This window comes from Trachurus japonicus, chromosome 15 (assembly GCF_045865225.1).
Source record: "Trachurus japonicus isolate A0001 chromosome 15, Traja_1.0".
Taxonomy (NCBI): domain Eukaryota; kingdom Metazoa; phylum Chordata; class Actinopteri; order Carangiformes; family Carangidae; genus Trachurus; species Trachurus japonicus.
Window position 1 is genome coordinate 29735462 of NC_140921.1, and position 24666 is coordinate 29760127.

A 24666-nucleotide genomic window follows, 5' to 3' on the forward strand; every position below is an offset into this window, starting at 1 on the left:
TCCTCACCTGTGATCCAGGACACATGGGAGGAGTAGGTCCTGGACAGCCAGTTGGGCGAGACGAAGTTGTGGAGGCCGAGAGCGTACAGGCCGATCTCAAAGGCACACAGGTGCAGGTTTCTGTGGGGCCCCTGGTGGCCCCCGCTGGCTGAGGGCTGGGTGAAAATGGAGGTGGAGGAGTTCCCTCCCGCTTTGATGAGAACGGTCTTGGCCAGCTCAAAGTAAAAGTGGGCTGCTGCCTCTGACGGCTGGTTGGGCACATGGGGGGCGTGGCACTCTGGACGTCGCCCCTTGTACCTGGACACAGGGAGAAGTGAATGAATAGAAATAAATCAGAATTTTTAATTGCAGAAAACAGAGCAGTTTTTGTTAAAGGTATATTGTGTAAGAATTCCTCCCATCTAGCGTTGCGGTTGTATATCACAAGCAACTCAATGGTATTTTTCATGCTGCATTCACATGAAATTGGGCAGACGGCAGACTAGGGGTTGCATGACTTCAGATTTTTTAAAGTCGACTCTAATGTTATGAAAGTCGAGTCGACGTCGACTAGTCGCTGATGACGTCATTCATATTTTTCCCATCATAAATCACAGGAGGAGGGAAATGCTTTGCAACAATCTGTATTCACTGACAGACGCGCATGCACAGAAATGAGTCCACAGAACAGCAGCTTTATAAACAACAAACTGTAAATCAGTTTGTTTTTCTGTAACATGCACTCCTATACAAGTGCAAAAGATAATACTGTAGCTCCTGTCCGTTAAACAATTAGGGAGGAAAACGACACACAGGCCTCGTCACCATCACAGTCCTCCTCACTCACAGTGTCACTCACATTTTTTTTCTGGTTGGTTGTTGCTGTTGTTGGTTGTTGTTGTTGTGCGCGACGTAAAGCTGTCGATATGAGCAGAGTTTTTTTTTTTTTTTTTAATTGCCGGCAGCCCGGACACACTGCCCGCGGAAGCGCAGCGCCTCACAGGCAGCAGCTTCTCCTGCTCTCTCTCTCCGCGCCGGTCAAACATCAACCCGTCTGTATCTGCTCGGTTTTCCAAACACAGGTCTGTCTCTAGCGCTGTATGTAGCCTATGGATGTGTGTCTTGTGTGCAGACGCAACTGACAAATATCTATAGACGGACAAGCAAACTTAATCATCGTTTATTTTATTTTGAAAATTGACCGGATTCTCTCGCCTTTTCTGTGCCCGACTTCCTGTCTGGTACGATCTCGTTCTATCCAGCTTGACGGCGCTCGTATTTTTTTCATTTAGCGCACTCAGCTGTTGTTTCAAGCCGCTACTCTTGTAGCCTACTGTTACATGATCAGCGACTAGTCGACGTCAAGCTCAAAACGTCATTGTGGAGCAGTAAAGTCGACTAGTCGATTAGTCGACTAGTCTGTGCAACCCCTACGGCAGACGGACGACAGCCGCTGCACGTAACGGCATAAACAAGCCTCTATGTAAACAAGTGGTCCGTCAGCACGAGGCAAAACAATACACGTGACAATATGTTGTCATGGCGATGTGGTATTGTTGACCTGACCCACGTTTTACCGGCTTTCTCTGGACTTCTGTGACTAAAATGACATCTGGTTTGTTAGCGACGGCCGTCTGCCCGACTGCAGGTGAATGCAGCATTCAGGTGAAGTCCTCACAGTCCTCACTGCGTTACCACGGTGACTTTTCACAGACGCCACCTCCACCTGAGCCTACAGCTCCGGTGTCTCCGCTGAGTTTCCGTGGTTACCTGCCACTGAAGGTAAAAACATGGAGACACCACATGGCAGCAGCACCGAGCTTACCGTCTCCATGGAGATATGAATGATATGAACGGCTCATTCAGAGCTGAAAGGAACACTTCACTTTGTTGATGGGGGGGGTTACTGATTCATGAAAAACAGACTTTTGAATGAAATAATCTATTTTCGTGAATAGATAACAGGAGAACTTACACAATGTACCTTTAATCCCCCATTTATAGTTTATTAGGGCCACGGGGCAAACGCACCAAGGCACTGGCCCCTACAGCTATGAAATAGCTGCAAAGGTCAGTGCTCATGTGTCTGTCTGATCAGCTCTGTCTTGAACATGAGGTTATGGGTTTGATTCCCATGTTGCCAGAGATGGCAACTCAGCCAGTAGCCCCCGTGGCCCTATCAAAATTTCCCAGAGGAAATTTTCTAGTTATTATTATCACTGTGATTGTATTTGCTCCACAGAAGTCCCGACGTGTTTTACCTGCTGGTGTCAGTGCTCTTGGCTCTGGCCCCGCCCCCTGCCCTGCGCGAGCCGCTAGAGGAGGAGGAGCCCAGCGAGTCTGATGATGAGCTGCTGATGCTGTCGCTGTCCTGGCCCCGCCCCCAAGACGTGGCCGCCCAGCTCCCCCTGAGCGGGCGGCGGCTCAGGGTGGGGGAGCTGTCCGATGTCGTTTCTGGAGCGCTGCTGTCGATACTCGCCATGCCTGTCCAGACACCAAGAACACCATGTCTCCCTTCATTAACATGAGCCCATGTGATGTTACTGAGCAAAGACCGACATGAAATAATGTGGGCGAAGTGTGTACCTGTGTGTTTCTTCTTCTGCCTCACAGGTGAGCCCCAGCAGCGTTGGCTGTACCCACAGCGCGCCCCCAGAGCCAGTCGACTGGGCACCGTGGCCTCCAGCTTGTACGGAGCCGTTTCGTTCTGCTGGTCACTTGTTGATGGAGGTCCATCTGATACTGGGAGGACAGGAAACAAAGGACTATGTCTATCAAAGGACACCATGGTACCACAGAGTGACTCCCTAATACGACTGCATGACACTGGAAAAAACCTAACATTGCAATATATATATTTTTCTGCAAAACCCGACTGTGACACACTGGTTTGGGGCAAGAAATAATACCAATGAGTCAGGCCGCGTCGGGTCCGGGCTTCAACACCTGTGGGTTGGGCCGGGTTGGGTTTTAATTTTCATTTTAAAGGGATAGTTCACCCAAAATGCAAATTTCACTCATTATCTACTCTTTTTCGGGACAATTTCTCATGTTGGGGCTACAATACAAGGCAGACATTACAGACGAGCTGTGCGGAGGTATTTTAATGTTTTTTGGTGTTTCTTTTTGGACAAAGAAAAGTGAGCTCCGTTCGCAACTGTCATATGGACATGCAGTGCTGCGCCGAGCCCCGCTGTAACTCAGAGAAGGCACGGAGGACTCTGAAACTTCTCCCAGTCCTTAGTCCACATGAGGGTGAGTAGATAATGAGTGAAATTGAATGAATTATCCCTTTAATTTTCATGCCTGTTGAGAACTCTAACGGAGCATGGAGCTGGTTCAGAGATGTTTTTCTGAGGTAAAACAAAAGTTGACAGAAAACATCTCTATCGAGCAGCCCTACTCTCTGATATGGAAGCAGCTACAGTGGCTGTGAGAGCAAAACGCTGTTCAACTTAAAGGCTAACTATGCAAATCCAGTCACTTATTTGCTGTTTTGGACACTTTTTTCTCTACGGAGCTCCCACTACAGTTTGTAAAAACACTGTAAAAACTCACAGCTAACCTCCTCCATCCCACCCTGGCCACGTGCATTTGTTTTCAACAAAGCGGTGGATAACTTTATTTATCAGATAAGACTACATAAACATACGCATTGTGACCCGTATATATCATAAACAAGAGACTACAGGTTACGTCATGGTGCCGCAGAGACGACATCTGGGACACCGGGTCGGAGGCTCTGATCATACACGTTTTCAGCCAAGAGACGCTAGGTGGAAGGCAGAGAGCCTCCATTCTCCCTGTACATACAGTATCTTAGTTAAAAATCTTGCATAGTTCCCCTTTAAAGGGATATTTCAACATTTTGGCAAATTCGCCTATTGCCAGAATCCCTATAGTTTTAGGGGTAGGTTCATTACCTTTAAATGTCGGTGCAAGCTGTTTTAAGGTCAGTGGAGCAGAGACGCGAGCTGCACGGTATTTCCATGTTTCCCTCATCAAACTAAATACACAATCGAACAACTCCAAAATGCTCTGGTGGACAAGTTGTGACCTGCACATTCACCGCGCTATGAGATAATAATGGAACGTTACAAAATAGAGTTGTTTTCGAGGCAAATGCGTAGCTGGAACTACGTTTCTGACACGGCTGCTGGGTGGAGTGATTTCAAAAACAAGTAGTTCTGAGTATTTGCTTCATGTGCCGATCTAAAAACAGCTTGCACCGACATTTAGAGGTAATGAACCTACAGCTATGACTATAGGGATTATGGCAATAGGAGAATTTGCCAAAATGTTGAACTATCCCTTTAAGACAACACATGCAAATAAATGGAAACACAGCAAATTCAGTCCTACAACATGACAGGAGTGTTTCTGGATCATGAAGTTGTAATTAACTGTACAAGTCCAACTCGTGGCTCCTTCCACCTTATCTTCCCCTCTCTCACTTGCTCTCACAATGAAGGCAAGAAACTAGGTTCAAAAGAAAACAGTGACAAACGAAGCTGGCAGGATGCTCCTGTATTCACTGCCCAGTTGTAAGTTGAAGTTAAAAGCACTGTGTCCCAGGGAAACACTTCCATTGTTGCAAAGATTTGAGCTCTCAAATCTTACACACCCGACAGCACAGGAAATCAATCAATCAAGTCAAGAGTCTCCCAGCAGTAACAATAAACATGTTTTCAAAAATGTTGTTGCTGCTGTGGAAACTGTTCTCAAAGCATGAAACTGCTGTAGATCAACAGTATCATAATGCTGCGTTCAAGACAACTCGGAAGTCGAAAAAAAACGAGCTCCGAGTTGTAAAAAAAATGAATTGAACGGCGTCGAACTCGGAAATTACAGGTCGGAAACTCTGGTATCATTTCAGAGCTCCGACTTTCCGACTTGACGTCACGACAACATCAAAACATGGCAGCCCTCGTCTTAAACGGTTAGAATTTAGACATTTTAATTTATTTGTTGAGGCTTGAATGCATATTTTTGTGTATTATTGCAGTAGCCTATGAAATACGTTTATATTAAGCTGTGATTGTTGTATGGTGTGAAATTGTGGTCCTCATATGTGACAGAAATAATGTTTAAAGGGACAACGAGGAGTTTTGGAAAAGCAAAGCGTTTTCACACTACATTTATGAGCCTCCGCGCACACCATAGAATTCTTCGACCGGCGCAAGACAGACTCATGTTTTCATTCATCAAGAATTAAAGTCAGAGGTTCAGTTACCGTCGTAGTCTCGACCATAAACGGCAATTCGGCGGCGTTATTCTCATGAGCGTCCGCGAAACCGAAAGTAAGGAAACGCTGGTCGGCTCGCCCAGCATTTCCACCATTAATTAAAATAACAAAATAACGATAGAGACAAAACAATATATTTATCGAAAATGGAGCCATTAACAAGATTCATCCACATTAACGTGAGACTTTTTTATAACCAAATAGAAACTCCTCGTTGTCCCTTTAACTGTTATCAAGGCCATAACATTATATGCACTCATCTGCGGCGTCTCCTCTCCTCCAAAATAAACATAATTTAACGTTACTGCTGCATTTCTTTTTCGTATGCCAAACTTCCTTCAGGTATCCATGTTTTTTTTCTTCCAAGTTCCTGCAGCGTGAACGCAATGAAGTTGGACATTTCCGAGTTGGGAATTCCGACCTCTGAGTTGTTTTGAACGCAGCATAAGAGCCAGTGGTGTTGTGGGTGGGGGGTTCTCACCGTGCTCCCTGGTCTCTGCAGTGCTCTCCGCCGCCGTGCTGTTCTGCACCGGGTTCAGCTCGGCCTGGTGGGCCACCTCCTCTCCGGCCAGCGTCACGGCGGACGAAGAGCTGGAGGAAGACGGCGCCACGTTGGCCGCGGAGGAAGACGAGGGGGCGTGTTTGGAGACGCCGCCGGTGGCTCCGCTCACTCCGCTGCTGTGGCCGGGGGCCGTGTGTTTGGACGGGCTGCGCTGGCTGCCGGCTGCCGGCTTGCTGGAGTAGAAGGAGCTCAAAGTCTGAGGCTTGTGGGTCTGACTCTCCCTGTCCAACAGCTTATCCAGTATCTGAGGATGAAGGCAGGGAGAGATACACAGGGGAGAGGGAAGCAGACAGAGGGTGAATAAGTTACTTAGAAACATTAAAGGCCTCATACAGTATAAAAGGTAGATGTTCATTCGGCCTTTGATTATAAAGCAGCTCTAGGTTCTATATCAACACAGTGTCAAAAGCCTCAGTCCACAGAGAAATGAACACAGCCTGTATTCAGAAACTGAGCCTTAAAACCAGCTGTCAGGATTTCTGTAACTTTGTGATGTCACAACAAAACAGTGACAGCTCTAAGCCCTGCTCCCTGGAACCCTTCAACCAGTCTTTTAGGATTTGATTTATCTGAGTGTTTTACCTGAAATCTTTAATCTATCACTCAGAAAACAGCCAGCCAATCAGAATAGAGGCCCAGACATCCAGGCTCCTTTTTTTGTGATATGTTCTTGCATATAACCCTGTTATTAACTCTGCCTTTATGTATTTGTGTTGTGATGCTGTAATTAATCATCGCTATTAACACTGGTTTTCTTTTTCTTTCATGTTCTATCAATTTAGCCTTCCTAATGCAGTCCTAACCCTTTGTAATACTAGTGTGTTGTTATATTTCTCTGTCTTGCTGCTTTGCCTGTATTGACTGAATAGCTGTTTGTTTAACCCTTTCTGTCCCTGTCACTCTCTTGCTGTGTGTCTGCATAGCCATGCTTGTGTGTTGTCTCTGTTGTTGTCCTGCTACATGTCTGTATAGTTGTACTTTGTGCTACCGTCTTTAACCAATACTTTTTTCACAGCCCTCTCTCTCCTTCCCTTCAAGAAGCTTGTGCCTCTTGTCAGGCCATCAAGGCAAAAAATAACTTGTTCTTAATGATTTTGCCTGATTAAATAAAGGTTAAATAAATTTTTTTTAAAAGATCCCTCTGTTCTGAATGACTTGCCAGTCAGAGACCAGAACAGAGAGAAGCCTGTGAGAGGAGATGTAAACTACACTGAGATGGTTTTTGGTTTTTGGATCTCATCACGGATCAACACTTTGAATAAATGGTTAAGCATCTCCTGAACAAAAACCTGGCTCTTCAGCAGCTAAAAGCTCCACTATGTTCAGGCAGGTAGTGGACAGTGAAGCAGCTGTGGTAAGAAATGACCTGAATGACGCCGAGATGAGGGAAGCTGGAGAAAACTCTGCACTTTTCATGCCACGCACACTTTTCCCTTCTCCTATGGGATGACAGCGGTGTTGATTACCTTCTTCAGCTTGCTCTGGTCATCCTTGTAGGTGATCATGAGAGCCAGAGCCAGGTCGCCCTTGACCCGCCTGGTTCCTTCACACAGCAGAGGATGCTCCGCCTCGCTGACTGTGGTCTTCATACCTGCGGACGCACGGAGGGCGGAGTCATGAACAGGTGGAACAGGTGACGCAGTGACTATGTTTACATGCAGTCAGTAACCCTTTCATAACCGGGATCTTAGCATTAATCCGGTTGTTCACGGCCACGTAAACACCAATCACCCTTTTGAAAAAACGGAATATGCTCATATTCCAGTTTAATATTCCGAAAATTACCCCTGGGTTTCTAACCCCAATATTTGGTCATGTATACGCCTATCGATGGGATATCTCCATCTAAAGCAACATTCATTTGTGTTCTGCGCATGTTCTATTTGCAAGGACTCTTGGTCTTTTGAGTACAGGAACTATTTGTTGTAAACAGGGCACAATGCAAAATAACACCACACTTTTGGAGCAAGGAGGAAACACATCACTTCATAAGTGGTGAAAGACATAAACATCATGTCTTTTGTAGACGGTAGAAAGTACTGGGATAGTGAGATCTACAAAAAGGTGAGCGAACAGTTAGGTTGTTGTTTTTGGATACAGGAAGAAGAAGTGGAAACAACACGCATTGCGTCATGATGTCAACATGCTGAGGTGAGGAAAACTCAACACTGAACAGAGACAGAAAATCTAATCCAGATGGTCTGATGATCTTTATTTTTACCAAGTGCAGCCACGGCAGCCTCGAAGCCCAGCTCCTCATCACCAGGCATCTCATTGTTCCTGTTGCGGCTCGGTGGACGGGAACCCGTTGGAGATACAACTGCACAAACAATATGGAGAAAAGTGAAAGGGATGTTAATTCTTGAAGTTCACATTTAAAACATATTTACTTGTTCTATTATTCTGACTAACTATCCAGGGACATCCAGTGGCCTTGTGGTTGATGTATACACTGGTCTGACTCTCCCTCTCTCTCCCTAACATCCTATCAGACAGAAGTTCAAACTGGACAAGATTTTTTGTTGTTGCAATTTTACCCTTCAATTTAAAGCTCCTGTAAACCAGTATTGGTACTTACCTGGGGTACACAGCACATCGAAGATGAAGCTGGCCAACATGAGAGGCAGCACAGGCCGGTAATCGCAGAAGTTTCCGTCTCGGAGCTGCTCGCCTCTCTCTCTGATGGCCGACATCTCCACCAGGCCCAGAGGGATCTTCTTCAGCAGAGACACCACCTCTGACTCCTGATAGGCCAGTTTCACCTGGGCAGCACACACACACACACGGTCAGTATGTGTGGTACATGATCATGTCTACACACAACATCTATACTACACACAGGTGTTTATGAAGGAATAAGGAAGCCCATTTCAAAATGACAACATTTACAGTGCTTAGGGATGTCACGATTACAAATTTTCTTGGTATGATTATTGTCAGAGAAATAATCACGGTACTATGATTATCATGATTATTATGCATTAATTAATTTCACAACATTATGAATGTGTCAAATCAAATATAGACAAAATATAATTACATTACTCATTGTTTACACAAAATATTTCAAGTATCTATTAATATATGACCAATTATTAACCCCCCAGGGGAAATGTTTGAAATATTCAGGTCATACATTGTCATCTATACCAAATTTACGTTTATTTTAACAATTTTTTGTTTTATTTTGTTGTTTTTTTAAAATACAAATGACACGCTAACATTTAAATTCCTACCAATTCAATGTTACGTTAGATAAATGGACCAGTATCTGTACATTTACCTTTATTTTGGCGCACATCTGCCGATACCGCTCTGACATAATCTTTTTTGGAAAGTGACGGTATTTAGGAATCTTTACGATTAATTAATTGTGGCGTTTAATACCACAATTAATTGTGAAAACAAGTAATCGTTCGCGACATCCCTAACAGTGCTGGTTGAAAGTTTGTGAAAAGTTTGAACTAGTTCTTGCAACTTTGTTCTTTCTTGAGAGCAGAGGCTTCCTTCTAGCAACTCTCCCATGAATGTCTATTCACTTTCCGTTTGATTGTTGACGCATGTACATCCCAGATGCTGCCAGAGCGGTCTGAGGTGGGTTGGCCTCTACCTGATTTATTCTCCTTCTGCTGCTTCTTGGTCAAAGTTTAATGGCAGTCCAGTGGTGTCCAGTGGTGTCCTCCATGTGTAAATGATTTGTCTTACAGATCTTACAAAAGCCTTTCCTGAGGATGCTTCATTTGATTGGTCTGCTTAATTGATTACTTGAGCACCCACACCTGAGTCTACCTACTTGACTTTACCAGTGCAGCTGGGGTTCACTTACTTTTACAAATACTCTGATTCCATGTTTCACATGGTCTGCTGGCTACACACACAGTTCCCTCCAAACAAGGACATGGATTGATCAGCATAAGCCTGACATTTCATAACAAAAACTGGCAACGATAAAATAAGAAAATCAAAAATCTAAACGACTCACGAGGTTCACAAACGTTCAAACACCTATTCAGAGTGACGTAACAAGACTGTGACAAACAACACAGTCAGGTCAAGCACTCAGATTCTTCTGTGGATAAGCCACAAAAAGTGGTGAGTAAAAATGTATTCCAGCCTTCATATGAAATTCAACCCTGAGGTCTAGATATTAAGAACCTTTGTTTGTTGTTTGATATTTTACATGTGTTAGTGGATCACTTAGGGTTTTCTGCTGCTGTGTTGGGGGTTGATGATGTGTTCTTGTTGTTGCATGGTTTCTGGATTTGCAGCTCTTTTGCTGTTCATGTATTTGTTTTGTCTTTTAAATAACTTCTTAAAACCCACTTTTACAGACTTGCTTTTAAGTGATGTCATCCTATGATCTAGTTTATCTCACAGTTTTCCTCAGATGCTCTTTGTTTTACTTTACACTTTCTTTAGTTTTAACTCTTTTATCCCATCTTTTTATTCCATCCCTTTCTTATTGTATCTCATTTTATTTGTTTTTATCATGTATACCCCCCTTTTATTTATTTTTAACTGCATCATGCATTCTAATTTGAGTCCTCCGGCCTCAATTTGTTGTTGTGTTCTTGTATTGCCTGTGTTGCTGTGTCACTTGGGCAGTCCACCTCTTATAGTTTTATGGCATTTGTGACTTGTCTCTTCTATATTGTTCTGTGAAGCACTTTGTAAACTTGTGTTTTTAAAATGTGCTAAATAAATAAAGTCATTATTATTATTCCTGCAATATTTTTTTCATTTGCAGCACATTTTCTGTTTTGTATTTGTTTTCTTTTTTTCTATGTGCTTTGAATATGCATCATTTCTAAGCTCGTGTCTTCTCATGGAAGTGTATTGGGCTGCTGCAGATCATTTGCCCTTGTCGGCCACTGTACTAGAAGTAATGGAGGAAACCCTTTTAACAAAGCACCAATCAAAAAGCAGTGCCCACCTTAAAGGCTTCTTTTATAGTTAATTTACATGTTTGTATTTACCAAATATCATTATTTCAATTTTCACCTTTTTTTTTTTATTTTTTATAATTTTTCAACCAGTAGTGCATACAGAGTTTGTGTGTGTGTGTGTGTGTGTGTGTGTGAGAGCGAGAGACAGACCTCCAGAGCTTTGGTCGACGCCGGCGGTCTCTGGAGCTCCAGGGAAAACATGCCGGTGCTGAAGGCCAGGTTGTGGAGCTCTAGACGTTCACTGAGGACGGTGAGGAGGAAGGCGGCTTTCGACAGCGTGTTCGTGGCCACCTGTGTCTGACGGCTGGTGGACACCTTGCTCTTCTTACCCTAAATCCAACAAGAGAGGGAATAATGGAGATGGAGCGTGGAAAACGATACATGTGATGGAATTGTATAGCGGGTGTATTAATTGATTGGCCTCAGCTGTGGCTCTGGCACTCAGAGGTTGCCACTGCAATGCACCGACAATTACAGGTAATGAACCTACCATTATGACAATGGGCGAATTTGCCAAAATGTTGAACTATCCCTTTAAATGGAGTTTCTATGTGAAAATATGCTGGAGCAGCAGATGTTTGAAAAAGTTCAATCATTTTTCAGTTTTTCCTCTACAGCAGGGGTGTCAAACATGCGGTCTGCGGGCCAAAACCGGCCCGGCAGAGGGTCCAATCCGGCCCTCAGCATGAATTTGCCAAGTGTGAAAATTTGAAATTGCACATATTTTCACCAAGAAATTTCAGGTGGTTCATAATATGTTTTGTAAAAGGATAGTTCGTTAACTGTAAACATCTTAATAATGTACTAAAACAGAGGAAAAAAAATCATTTTCAAAAATATATTTATAGGTTATCATGCTATTGTTTTACCGGTTAGGCCCACTTTAGATCAAATTGTTGTTTGTCGCCCCTGAACTAAATTGAGTTTGACACCCCTGCTCTACAGCTATGAAATAACTATAGGGGGCAGTGTCTTGGTGCATAAGCAATAATAAAAGAGATATCAACAGAATCTGGTGGTCTTCATGAGGAAAGATTAAATATCATACTCCACAGTTTGAAATGTTGATGAGTTTGCAGACTGACACTGATGGAGAGAGGAGAGGAATGTGTTCCTGGCTGCTGGATCTTGTGACTGGCTACCTTAGTCTGAGGCTGCTCCACTTTCAGGTCCGGGGGGTTGGCCAGCAGGTCTCTGGCCAGCTCCACGGCCAGCCGGCACGCCTCGTTACTGTAGCCATGAGCGTAGAGTGCCTCGGCACACGCAAACAGCACCTACACACACGCACACACACACATATCAGTACAGCAGTAAGGTTTCATCTCTGGTGTCTGGTGTCAGCGGCAGCCAGTAAACACTGTTTCAGCAGATTTACAGCAGTGGACCCTCCAGCAGCAGATCCGGTCTCTTTTTCACATTCGCAAACTTTGCTGTTAAAAAATAGATGCACACAATGCAAGCAAATGTTTTTAAGAGGGATTGAGGGCACATGTCATTAAGGCTACGTCCCCATGAACAGGATCAAAAATGGAAAGACTTCTCGGAACCCACTATAGGTTAAAAACTCTGGGGTGTAGAGTGAGTTGTTGTCTGGATGGGCAAACACTGAGACCTTTGGAAACTATGACACAGACACCCACAGTCACTCCCTGATTGGGTCTTATCAGCCTCAACCACCCATGGTGAATACAACATGGATAATGAATTACAAGTGGAGCTGTTGCTCAGTTAAAGGAGAATTCCGGTCATTTTTGACCCCTAAATCGTTGTCCTGATGGTCACCCAGTGTTGGGGGGAGCAAATAACATGACTAAAATCGATGCAGACAAACCAGAGTTACACCATGGCTAGACGGCGCTAGGGATAGCAACAACGCTAACCTATGGGGGCAATTCTTTCAACCACAACAAACACTCAAAATACAAATATCTATGGTACATGACTGGAATCCTTATGACACACCACTGAACTCATATAGTGTACAGTATAAACAGTATAAACTTTGTGTTTTTGCATGTTATCACTCACCTCAGACAGCCGAACTCTGAAACATCCTGGAAAGACATTACTATCCAATCACAGAGCGCCTGCTCTCCCTGCCACAGAAACAAACACTTTTTCCTTGTTGTGATGATTTCTTTACAAAAATAAATGGTGGGAGATATTATGGACATTACCACTGCACTGCTCAACCGTTTATTTATCTATCTGAGGTGAGTGACTACATGCAAAAACATAAACTTTATACTGTTTATACTGTACACTATATGAGTTCAGTGGTGTCTCTAAGGTTTCCAGTCATGGACCATAGATATTTGATTGTTTATTGAGTGTTTGTTGTGGTTGAAAGAATTGCCCCCATAGGTTAGCGTTGTTGCTATCCCTAGCGGCGTCTAGCCATGGTGTAACTCTGGTTTGCCTGCATCAATTTTAGTCGCATTTTTTGCTCCCCCCAACACTGGGTGACCATCAGGACAATGATTTAGGGGTCAAAAATTGCCGGAATTCTCCTTTAAAGACCCCCTCCCATGAAAATCGTGTTTTTCGTGCTTTTCACATGTTCCTGTGGCATTTTTCTTGTGTTAGAGGACATATCAGCAGAAAAGGAAGTGCAAAATTGCATTTCTGAGCAGCGCAGTCTCCACCCACCACTCAGAGGCGCATTGCTAATAAGCTGCTGGTGCTGTGCAGAAGAAGAGCCCTGGGAAATGGCACAGGTTTTGTGATTTTGGCTAAAAACTTCATAATCACAATTTAAAGACCACAGAGAATGTTTTAAAATAACCAAAAAGGGTTGCGGGAGGGAGACTTTAATGCTACGACTTTGCTGCTCCTTGTTCCTCTGCTCAGTGACCATGAACGCTCAGATATGTGACACACCCCTATAGGTACCATTATCATTATATAGACTGTAGTAATTCCTTCATATGAAGCTGTGGGTGGAGTCTCACCTCCATGCGTCCCTCCTGCTCCAGCGGTTTGATCCCTGCGAAGATGTCTGGCTCCTCCTCCTGGTGATTGTCAGTCAGCTGTCTGTCAGCTCCCTCCTCTGAGGCAGCGCTCAGGTAATACGCCTGATAGTCGTCCTCGCCCACGGCTTCTCCGCCCGCAGCTCCGCCCGCTGCCTCTGCTCCTTGGTTGGCTGGTCCAGGTGGAGCTGCAGCCCCGCCCGCCGCCACCGCCACCGCTGCCCCCCCTGCTGCTGCCGCCGCTGCAGCTCCAGCGGCCGCCGTCTCCCTGCGGCCCCTCGGCGTCTTGGCGGCTGTTTGGGCGGTGCCTGATCTGGCCGTGGTGGAGGCGGCGGAGGTGGAGGTGGATGGCTGGTTGCTGCCGGCCGAGTCTACATCTTCATCTCTGTTCTGGACGGACTCCGCCTCCAGCTCCGCCTCTTTTTCCACAGCGGTGGCGGGCGCGTCCATAACCACCAGCACCGTCTCTTTAGCGGGGAAGCAGGGTGGGGTGGCGGGCTCGGCGGCGGCGGGGAGCGGGGCCGAGCTGTGACCGACGCGCTTGGCTTCGAACACTTTGCCCCCTCCTCCTCCTCCGCCGCCGCCGCCGCTGTACTTGCGTGAGTCTCTGAGCAGCGGGCTGGGGGAGGGCAGCATCTCCGGCGGCGGGGGGAGGAACTCGAAGGTGTTGCTGGCCTCCGCCCCCAGGGCCAGGCTGCAGCCGTCGTCCAGGCTGAGCTCGGCCAGGTCGGGCTCCAGGGAGCTGTCCTCGCTGCTGGTTCTCCGCTTGGCGCTGGCGTGCTTCCCCCCCGCCAGCCCCCCGCTCCCTCCGGTGCCTCCTACCGAAGCCCCCTTCCCGCCTCCCTGCGTCAGCTTCAGCTTCCCCCCCGAGGAGGAGCCGGGCCCTTTGTACATGCACTTCCCTCCTCCGTCTTCCAGGGAGAGAGAGACCCCCCCGCCGAGACGGACCAGCATCCCTCCCCCTCCGCTCACAGAGAGACCCTTCCTCTTGGTGAGGATGGTCTCCTTGGGTCGCACCGCCACTTCCTGCTGAGACAATCCGCCTCCTCTTCCTTTGAAGTCTCCCGCAGCTCCGCCGTCGCCTCTCCCTCCTCCCCCCGGTTCGGAGGAATCCCCGCCTCCCCCCGCGGCAGCCTTGATTCCTCTCTGATGCTGCACCGCCCTGGACCAGCAAAACGGGGTGCTCTTCTTATCGGCGCTGCAGTAGGTGATGCCGTCCAGTGGGTAGGCCACCTCCCAGTTGAAGTAGCAGGACTCCACAGCCGGCTTGAAGCCCTGGAACAGTTTGTCTAGGGACTTGCGGTGTTGCCCCCGCTTCACGATCTCGATGACCTTGAGGTGCCACTGCTTCAGCTGGACCGCCAGTTCCAGACGCCTGGGAAGGAGCAAACAGCCTTTATTCCTCTTCACCAGCCCTGTGTTCATATTACTACCATTTTAAAGGGATATTCCTGCACAAGTTTAACCCATAGTCTAACGCACAGTGAGACAGAGTAGAACACAACCTCCAGAGATCCAGTTTGACGACCGCAAACTTCTCTAGTTGCAGCGACTTCAGCACAGAGAGCCAGATGGTAAAATACTGCTGTCTATGGAGCCAAGAGCCAAGCGTGATCAAAAAAGCCGATCATAGCCACAAATAATGTTTAGAACAGCACCAAACTTCATCAACAGTACAAATAGTGTCCCAGCCCATAACACGAGGCATCAAACACCTGCTAGTTTTGCCTGGTTTCTATTGAAAAGAGACGAAAACAGAACTCACCCACTCTCCTCCAGCCGCTTGCTACTAGTGCGGAAGCCCTGACGAGTCGATTACCGAGTGCAGTAGAAAAGTAAGGAGTCCAGTGACGCTTGGTTCCAAAAATGCAGCACGCTTTGCTGACTGTGGTAATTTGAGCAGCTCAACTCCGTTCATTTCCCTGTCAACACTCGCTAGTTATTGTTAGAAAGAGAGAGGAACACTGATGCACTCGGTAATCGACTCGTCAGGGCTTTCCCACAACTAGCAAGTGGCTAGAGGAGAGTGGGTGTGTTCTGTTTTTGTCCTTTGTTAATAGAAACCAGGCAAAGCTAGCGGCTGTTTGATGCCTTGTATTATGGACTGGGACCCTGTTTGTACTGTTGATGAAGTTTGGTGCTGTTCTGAGCATTATTTGTGGCTATGATCGGCTTTTTTGATTGCGGTTGGCTCTTGGCTCCATAGACAGCAGTATTTTACTATCTAGCTCACTGTGCTGAAGTCGCTACAACTTGAGAAGTTTGCGGTCGGCAAACTTGATCTCTGGAGGTTGTGTTCTACTTAGTCTCACTGTGCGTTCGACCATGGGTTAAACTTACGCCGGAATATCCCTTTAACTGTGTTGTCTGATGCAGTCAATCATTCACCCCGTTTACACCTGGCATTAACATGCGTTTTCAGTGATTGGATTGCAATCAGATATTGCTTGACCTCATGAAAGTATAGGTGTAAATGCACTCAAGACACATTGAGGACGGATTGCGTTGTAATTGCGTTGTAACCACATTGAACACAAGTGTAAACAGTAATGTGTCCTGTATCCACAAAAAACTACGCGGGCGGAAACACACCAACGCGGCGCGCTACGGTTTCAAAATTCCAAAACAGACTAGCCTGGCAACTTCACGGATGGCTACCATTTTCTCTTCTTCTTCTACTATTTATTTTCTTTTTTTAAATTTACCTGCTCAAACAAGTGATCGGATTTCAACCTAGACACAGAGACGCATGTTAATGCCAGGTGTAAACAGGGTGACTGATTGTGTGATTGAATGTGCTGAGATCCGTTGGATTTAACATATTTCATCACCACATAAAAAGTCCCTAAAGCGGTGTGTGTAACCTGGGTAACCTCTGATGGTCTGACCTGCATGGGCTCATGGTGGGGTCCAGCACTGCCAGCCTCCACAGCACCACCATCTCATCACACATGCTGGCACAGGCGTGGGCCGCCACCTCCGACTGGCCGTTGCTGCGGCCGGTGTGGCCGCTGGCGCTGCTGTGGGACGCCGATGTCCGAACACTGTACCACCAGCTGATGATCTGAACACACACACACAAACAGTTCAGTGAGGTGTGTGTACACGGCTTTATTATGAGGATCTTTTAGGTACCAGAGGGAAAGAAAGAGAAGCTGTTCGGTTTAGTTGTGTTGAGATTGTTCATCATGAAGGACTGTGAAGGTGTTAAATTGAAATTGCACTTATTACAGCCTCTCAGCAGTTAGAGCTGGTGTCGTGTCGAGTGTGTACCTGTTCGTAGGTGAGACACTGCTCGGTCAGGATCTCCAGCAGCGGGGCTGCGTTGCTGTCTCGTCTCTTGAACATCTCCCTGACGATGGACAAGAGGTTCCAGATGCCTTCTGGCTCCCGGCCCCTCAGGGGTCGCAGCAGACACGCCCACTCAGCGGCGGCGGGTGGCTCCGTGGACGACAGGTACATGGAGTTGACGTCGCTGAGAGTGAAAACACACACACAACTCTAATTTTAGTCAAGAAACAGTGAGGAAGAAAGAGTGAGGGGAAGAAAAATGATTGGGGTGATAAAAGCTGAGAAATATGTAATTTCGTACAAGGATATACACAGGTCAGAGTTTTTCAACCTTGGGGTCGGGACCCCATTTGGGGTTACCTAGAATTCAAATAGGGTCGCCTGAAATGTTTAAAAATTGATAAAAAATTACTGTTTTTTTTTAACTAAACATTGTTATGATTAAAAACATCACACACAATCTTAAACAACTGTATTCTATACTTTCACTTTCTCAAATATAAATCAAGTTCAAATAAAATGCAGCATATAGAATGATCTGAGTTGGCGCATCTTGATTGACGGCCGCAGTCATGTGATCGTGGCATCGCCAGAAATTGTCAAAATGGGGTCACAAGCCAAAAAAGGTTGGGAACCACTGATATAGGTAGTTCCTTACTTATCATTTCTGCACAACACTGGAACTCTGTGTCGCAGGGGTTTGGAGACATAGATAATGCATTGTTTTTTCTTTTGGGCATTTCCACCTTTAATGGGATACTACGTAACAATGAGACTTGGATGGAAAATACAGGGAACAGAGGCAGCTGTGGTCTGACTGCGACTTTGTCAGTTACTTTACACAACACTTCACACGTTTTCCTTGAGCCTTTCTTCAGTGTGACTGCATTCAATTCAGATTGAGTGTTATGGAAATATCACATTGTCGTTCGTTTGAGATCTGAAACCGGCCTGGGGCCTCATTTATCATTGTGGATACACGTTTTTTTACACGCTCTTTCCCCCGTTTTGTGCGTACGCACTTTTCTCCGCCTAATTTGGGATCTATCAAACCAAAACCTGTCGGGAGAAAGTGCCGAAATTTACGACCAGTCCGACCATGGCGTACCGGCATTTACACGCTTTTTGAAGAACAGGAGGAATTGGCGACGCCGCTGCAGAGTCAGAGAACTGCAGTATGCGAGGGAGAGAGGAGCGCGGACACTGTTTGAAGTAGCAAGTGGTGGTGATCATGACCCCCCCCCCCCACCACCACCACCACCGCACACGTGTTGACGTCGGCACTTTACATGAAAAGCACAGCGACTCTGATTTTTCCCCTGTGCATTTACACTAGTTTGCTCCTAAATACTGGCTTTATAAAACGAATTTCGTTTTCTTTTGATATCATATTGATATTTTTCCCCTGCATGCAGGCTACACCTCTTCCACAACCAGTCTGTCCAGTCTGGAAAATAATTACTGCGAAGCAGCAAGCCCAATAATGTCGGCGCAAATCAAAGCAAATGAGAAAACATGATCGATATTTTTTGTGTGAATAATATTTATTGTATTTAACAAAAATGGGTGCTGCCCAACATCATTTTAGGAAAAGTCACAGACTGGTGGACTTCAATGGTTTTTTTTTATTTTTTTTTTAATATGCACAAATGAAAATCAAAGTCTTCCAGTGAACGGAAGTTGGGGGTTAGTGGAAAGGGGTGCAAAGTAGTACTGACTGGCAGTGGAAACCCTGCTTTAAATTATTATGACATAATCTAAAATAAGGGGCAGAATAAATATGATTCTTCTTCTTTCTGTTCTGTTTCATTTAGATTTGGGAGGTTTTTTTGTTTTTATTGTAGCCTTTCAATGCAAGATGATGTTTCTGACTGATATTGCCGTGTTACCGTGTATCTCGCTTTCAGAGAAATTCCGCTTCTTTCTCCGCTCTCCGTCCGTCTGTTGTCTTCACCGTCTTCCACTGACGTCATTCCACACGTTTCCAGAGTGCACATGGCTACTTAATATGCACGTAACTGATTTGCATTGACCACATATGGTTGTATGGGGCCGTTTAGGGGGCTGGGTATGAGGCGTGTTCTCATCCACGCTTTTCTCAGGTCCGGTGTGATCTATCAAGGGAAATACCGTGCAGCCGTGTGTACGCGGAGTTTGATAGATCTGAAAAGAGTGTATATTTTTTGGATGTACGCACATTTTGCCTTTCCGTCGTACTGAAAATTTAAGAGGACTTTTACACGCTCTTTGATAAATGAGGCCCCTGACCTAGATCCGACCAGAGACGTTCTGTCTGTTTGACGACCCTGTCGCAAAAAGCATGCGGACATGAGGATACGCTCTCTACTTGGCAGCCGTCTTGCAGCAAGTCGTGTTCTTTGTAAGATTATAAGAACAGCATTGTAAAAGGGATGTTGTATTCAATGCTCTTAATACTCAAAATGCTCTGCAAATGTTAAAGGTACATTGTGTAGGAATTCCTCCCATCTAGTGTTGTGGTTGTATATATCGCAAGCAACTCAATGGTATTTTTCATGCTGCATTCACCTGAAATTGGGCAGACGGCAGACGGACGACAGCCGCTGCACGTAACGGCATAAACAAGCCTCTATGTAAACAAGTGGTCCGTCAGCACGAGGCAAAACAATACACGTGACAATATGTTGTCATGGCGATGTGGTATTGTTGACCTGACCCACGTTTTACCGGCTTTCTCTGGACTTCTGTGACTAAAATGACATCTGGTTTGTTAGCGACGGCCGTCTGCCCGACTGCAGGTGAATGCAGCATCAGTGTAACGCTCCATTCCTCCTCACTGCGTTACCACGGTGACTTTTAACAGACGCCACCTCCACCTGAGCCGACAGCTCGGTGTCTCCGCTGAGTTTCCGTGGTTACCTACCGTCACGCTGCCACTGAAGGTAAAAACATGGAGACACCACATGGCAGCAGCACCGAGCTTACCCGCTCCATGGAGATATGAATGATATGAACGGCTCATTCAGAGCTGAAAGGAACTAGCCTCGTAAACCAGCCTCTCGCGGAAGTTCATTTCTTTTCATTCCGAGGGAGAGTCTGGCCTCATCCCCATTCTAAGTGTTTGGACTGAAACCCTCAGAAGGCCGAGCCAATCAGCGTCGCCCGCTGTGATTGACACAGCACGTTGGCCAATCAGGGACCGACTGGTGCAAAGCCCCGTCACTACACCAACTTGCTGATTGGCTGAATGGGGTTGTCTGTCAACGCTACTACCAAAGATAATTAAACCGTCTTTGCTACTACTCCCGCCCAACTCCCGCCCACCCCAAACACTTAGAGGGGGGATGAGGCCAGACTCTCTGAGAAATGAAATGAAATGCATTTCCGCAAGAGGCTGGTTTACGAGGCTAGAAAGGAACACTTCACTTTGTTGATGGGGGGATTACTGATGAATGAAAAACAGACTTTTGAACCAAATAATCTATTCTCATGAATAGATAACAGGAGAAGTTACACAATGTCCCTTTAAGGTGCATAATCCAGATCAATATCAGAACGAGTTTTTACTTCCACTTAGCGCTCCTGGCTTTCCCCCGTCCCAGATGTCTCTGACCACTGATTAAACCACCTCAGCATACATGTGGCTTTGTTTACAAATCCTGGCCCACATGCAAAAAAATAAACATTGCATTTGGTCCGGACCAAAGCATGTCAACTAATGCACTTTTCCATTTGTTAGTTAGTATAAAATATTCAGGGCTGCAGCTCTGTCTTTCATCTCCTAACACAGGTTCAATGGCATCGTGCTCGGCAGATGACAAAAATGAGCGTGTTGATCCAGGTGTTGTGTTTACATGGAGGCTGTGTCTCCTGCTGAGTCATGTGATCAGGTTTTAGAGGGTTTTGAGTGTAGGTACCTGAAGACGACAGGGGAGGGCCCACAGAACTTGTGCAGAGTCTTTTTGATGTTGTCGCTGAGGGTGGACTCATCCAGATACCAGGTGCTCTGGTCGGACGCTGAAGGCCCCGCGGTCGGGTCTACACACACAAACACACACAAAGGTAAGGAAATCGGTCCTATGTGCGTCAATCTAGAAAATTGCTTATTTACTTTTGCTGGTTCACTATGTTTCCAATATTAATATTAATCAATTTACTTGTTTTTTTTAAGGAAAAAAAAATCAGCATGTGCTCATCACTGCTACTGTACCTGGAGCTCCACACACGGTGTTGATGGCGGTGGACTGGGAGGAGAGCAGCTCGTCCAGCAGCCGCTGAGCTGTGGGTAGGATCTGAAACACAAAGCTGAATGAATACCTTTGCTTTTGCCAGATACATCAAATGTAAATCACACAAATATACAAACACTCACTATTTTTTTTTTTTTTTTACCAGTGGTTTGATTTCTAGAGAGATCAGTTGGATGAGGACTTTACCTGCTGAGGCAGCTCACTGATGAGGTACTGGGCAAACTTTTGGAGCTGGTCCCTCTGCAGCCTGGACAAAGACTCTGAGACAGGAGCCCTCAGACACACTGCTGATGCCTTCACACACACACACACACACACACACACACACAGGTTAACTCTTTAGCACTCCCACTTTCTTAAGGTTACAGAAAAATACAGAACACCCACACGACTTTACAGGCCAAAGATGCAAAAGATGGACGCAGTGCAGTCCATGAGTAGCGAGTACTCATGAAAATGTAGTAATGTAGTGACAGCATGTTGATGGTCTTTTAATGTTCTTTTAAGGTTTTATTCTGTATTTACCTGTGTCATTCTGTATCTATTTGTTGTTTGTTTTATGTTATGTTAAATTGTGTTTTTCTTAACTTATGTTTCTTTTATGCACATGTCTAAGAAAAATTTCCACTGCTTTTTGCAGGAGACAATAAAGGTTTTCTGATTCTGAATTGGTGTGGTCCCATTCCAAGATGCTCTCTGTATTTTCATAACTTTATTTTCACAGAAAACCCATATTGTGTACTGTGTACAGTGTTGCTGCTAGGATTCTTTTGACGTAGTGGCGGTAAACCCCCTCCTGTTGACGGTGGCAATCCTCCCCATTACATAAATGTTTATTGATAAACAGAGTAGATTGAGACATTTTAGGGGGGTTATTATTTATGGTCCTTTTCCGCTAGTACTCGAACGTGACGTCCAACAAGAATCAAACCTGCTAAGTTTAAAAACACAGCAGCAGCGCCACCGCCCACTGATCTGTACTGAGGTAGTGGAAACCCTGCATTGTTTTAACATCTAAAAAAAAGAGTGAAGGTGGAGATGTGACGGTGGTGTATTTGCGACAGTAAAAAAAAGAAAAATTTTTTTTTGAAGGAGCAGCGGCTAGGCTTTAGGAATGGCAGCCTTCTCGTTTTTGTGCTGGTCTGGTGGTAAAAGACAGAAATTTGTCGAAACAATGTCAAAGTTTGTTCCAAAATCACTGGGGTGCAGCTGACTGATTTAAACTCTCTCTGGGAGAGACGGGTCCTTTCAGAAAGCCCAAAGTATCAGCAACAGCGATCACAGATTCAGTCTCATGCCCTCAGGTCTGCGCTACCTGCCGCCACCCAGGAAGACAAACCCTGACTCCAGGTCCTTAATCCCCTCTGTCAGTAAGCTGCTGAATGTGAAGCAGGTGTCCATGTGCAATTACTCTAGTACAGAGCAACAACTTGATGCACACTGTGCTCCCTTGTCTGAGAATGTATATGTGTATAAATGTTTGTCTTATTAAGTCAGTGACTGTAGGAGCTGAATTGTCCTTCTGGGACAAATAAAGCATTGTGAATCTGAATCTGAATCTGAAAATACTAATTATGTGATAAGTGTCCATGATAAGTTTACACACTCCAAAGAGAAGTTGCTTATTTTGTCTGGATCACCTGTCTAAAACCTCATTCTGTCTAACTTACCTGGAAAAACTAATAATTTAAAAATAATTCTTATTGCTATTGTTCCTGACAGTATCTTGTAGAACTGCGTGGTTGTCTGATGGCTCATCACTGTGACACTCTTCCTCCTCATCTGATAACACTGTGCCAGACGCAACATGTTGCCCGATCAGCATTATTCTCTCCATAAGATAATATCATTTAATTAGATGAAAACGTGACACAGTTTGGTAGAATTTACTCACGTTGTGGATCCTGAAGAGGCAGAGAGCCACCACGTGGGCGCACCATTTAGCACCAGCTCCGCAGGTGCAGCTACAGGAAGTGATGCGGCAGCGATCGAACATGACGGCCACATTGTAGGCCCCTTTAGACTGACCAGCCTGACTGGTCACCACTGTAGCACTGAGATGGAACCCTAAACAAAAACAACTTCTTAGTAGTGTATTGTAATTAACGCAGAATTAAACTGTACTTGTGAAAATTAACCTGGAAGCTTAAAGGGATAGTTGAACATTTTGGCAAACTGGCCCATTGCCATAATCCCTATAGTCATAGCAGTAGGTTCGTTACCTTTAATTGTTGGTGCAAGCTATTTTTAGAATGGCGGAGCAGAGCCGCGAGCTGCACAGAGCTACGCTACGGAGGCTCATTATGGGATTTCTTGGTTTCCCTCATCAAACTCATAAAATACACAATCCAACAACTCCACAACGCTCTGGTGGACAAGTTGTGACCTGCACATTCACCACGCTATGAGATAATAACACAACGTTACCAGACAGAGTTGTTTTAGAGGGAAATTCATGCAAAACTGCTGATGCGCGTTCCCGTCTAGGACAGTTTTTCAGCAAGCAGTCTCTGCATTTACCTCGAAAACAACTCTGTCTGGTAATGTTCTGTTATTAACTCATAGCGTGGTGAATGTGCAGGTCACAACTTGTCCACTGGAGCGTTTTGGAGTTGTTGGATTGTGTTTTTTTTTTTTTTAAGTATATTTTTTGCCTTTCACTTTTAATGGACAGGACAGTTGAGAGAGAGACAGGAAATGGGAGGCAGAGAGGGGAGGATTCAAACCAGGGCCGCCTGCAGTGAGGACTATAGCCTCAACACATGGGGCGGGTGCTCTACCAACTGAACTAAACACCACCCCAGCTGGATTGTGTATTTGATGAGTTTGATGAGGGAAACCAAAAAATATAAAATAAATTATATAAATATATAAAAATATCTTGCACCGAAAATTAAAGGTAACGAACCTACTGTTATGCCTATAGGGATTATGGCAATGGGCCAATTTACCAAAATGTTGAACTATCCCTTTAAGCTATTATGATCAGTCTACACTGGGTTATGTTACAGGAGTGAACACTGGAGTGGCAGTTCAACCCACCAATCTGCAGCGGGTCTTTGACGGCTCTGATCCTGTACAGCTGCTCTCCACGCTGGAACTCATCTGGACTCCCATTGGCCAGGCAGGAATATAACCTGAGGCACAGACAGAGGAAAGACACAGTGAACAGGTGAGCGAAACAAGAGGGAAAGAAGGATTAAAGGAAAAAGTGACTCACAAAACTGATTAACCCAGATTATCAATTTGTCTGATTTCTAAACCAGGGATTATGGAGGGTTGAAGCCTGTCCCAGGACACACTGGGGGACACTGACTCAGGTACGCACATCTGCCCCTACCACTGAAGTGTTTAGGAAACCAAAATGTTCCAGACACCATGTGTTTCCTTTAGGTGAGATGTTAACACTTTGTCCTTTCGGCCACTACTTTACCAGATTTTTGTC

The 24666-nt window shown here is 45.4% G+C and overlaps 1 protein-coding gene across 1 annotated transcript in view; it reads right to left on the reverse strand.

Moving 5' to 3' along the window:
• zswim8 (zinc finger, SWIM-type containing 8) overlaps positions 1-24666 on the reverse strand; it is a 61614-nt gene that overhangs the window by 11975 nt on the left and 24973 nt on the right. The window contains exons 3-19 of the mRNA XM_085800937.1: positions 24264-24358; positions 23116-23288; positions 21408-21515; positions 21182-21263; positions 20889-21009; positions 16975-17176; positions 16590-16765; positions 13684-15076; positions 11875-12006; positions 10883-11062; positions 8365-8548; positions 8008-8106; positions 7253-7377; positions 5706-6030; positions 2566-2721; positions 2241-2463; positions 8-297 (exon numbers count right to left, since the gene is read on the reverse strand). Coding sequence (XP_085657063.1) covers positions 8-297; positions 2241-2463; positions 2566-2721; positions 5706-6030; positions 7253-7377; positions 8008-8106; positions 8365-8548; positions 10883-11062; positions 11875-12006; positions 13684-15076; positions 16590-16765; positions 16975-17176; positions 20889-21009; positions 21182-21263; positions 21408-21515; positions 23116-23288; positions 24264-24358 — 4064 coding nt within the window. The remainder of the gene's footprint in view (positions 1-7; positions 298-2240; positions 2464-2565; positions 2722-5705; positions 6031-7252; positions 7378-8007; positions 8107-8364; positions 8549-10882; positions 11063-11874; positions 12007-13683; positions 15077-16589; positions 16766-16974; positions 17177-20888; positions 21010-21181; positions 21264-21407; positions 21516-23115; positions 23289-24263; positions 24359-24666) is intronic.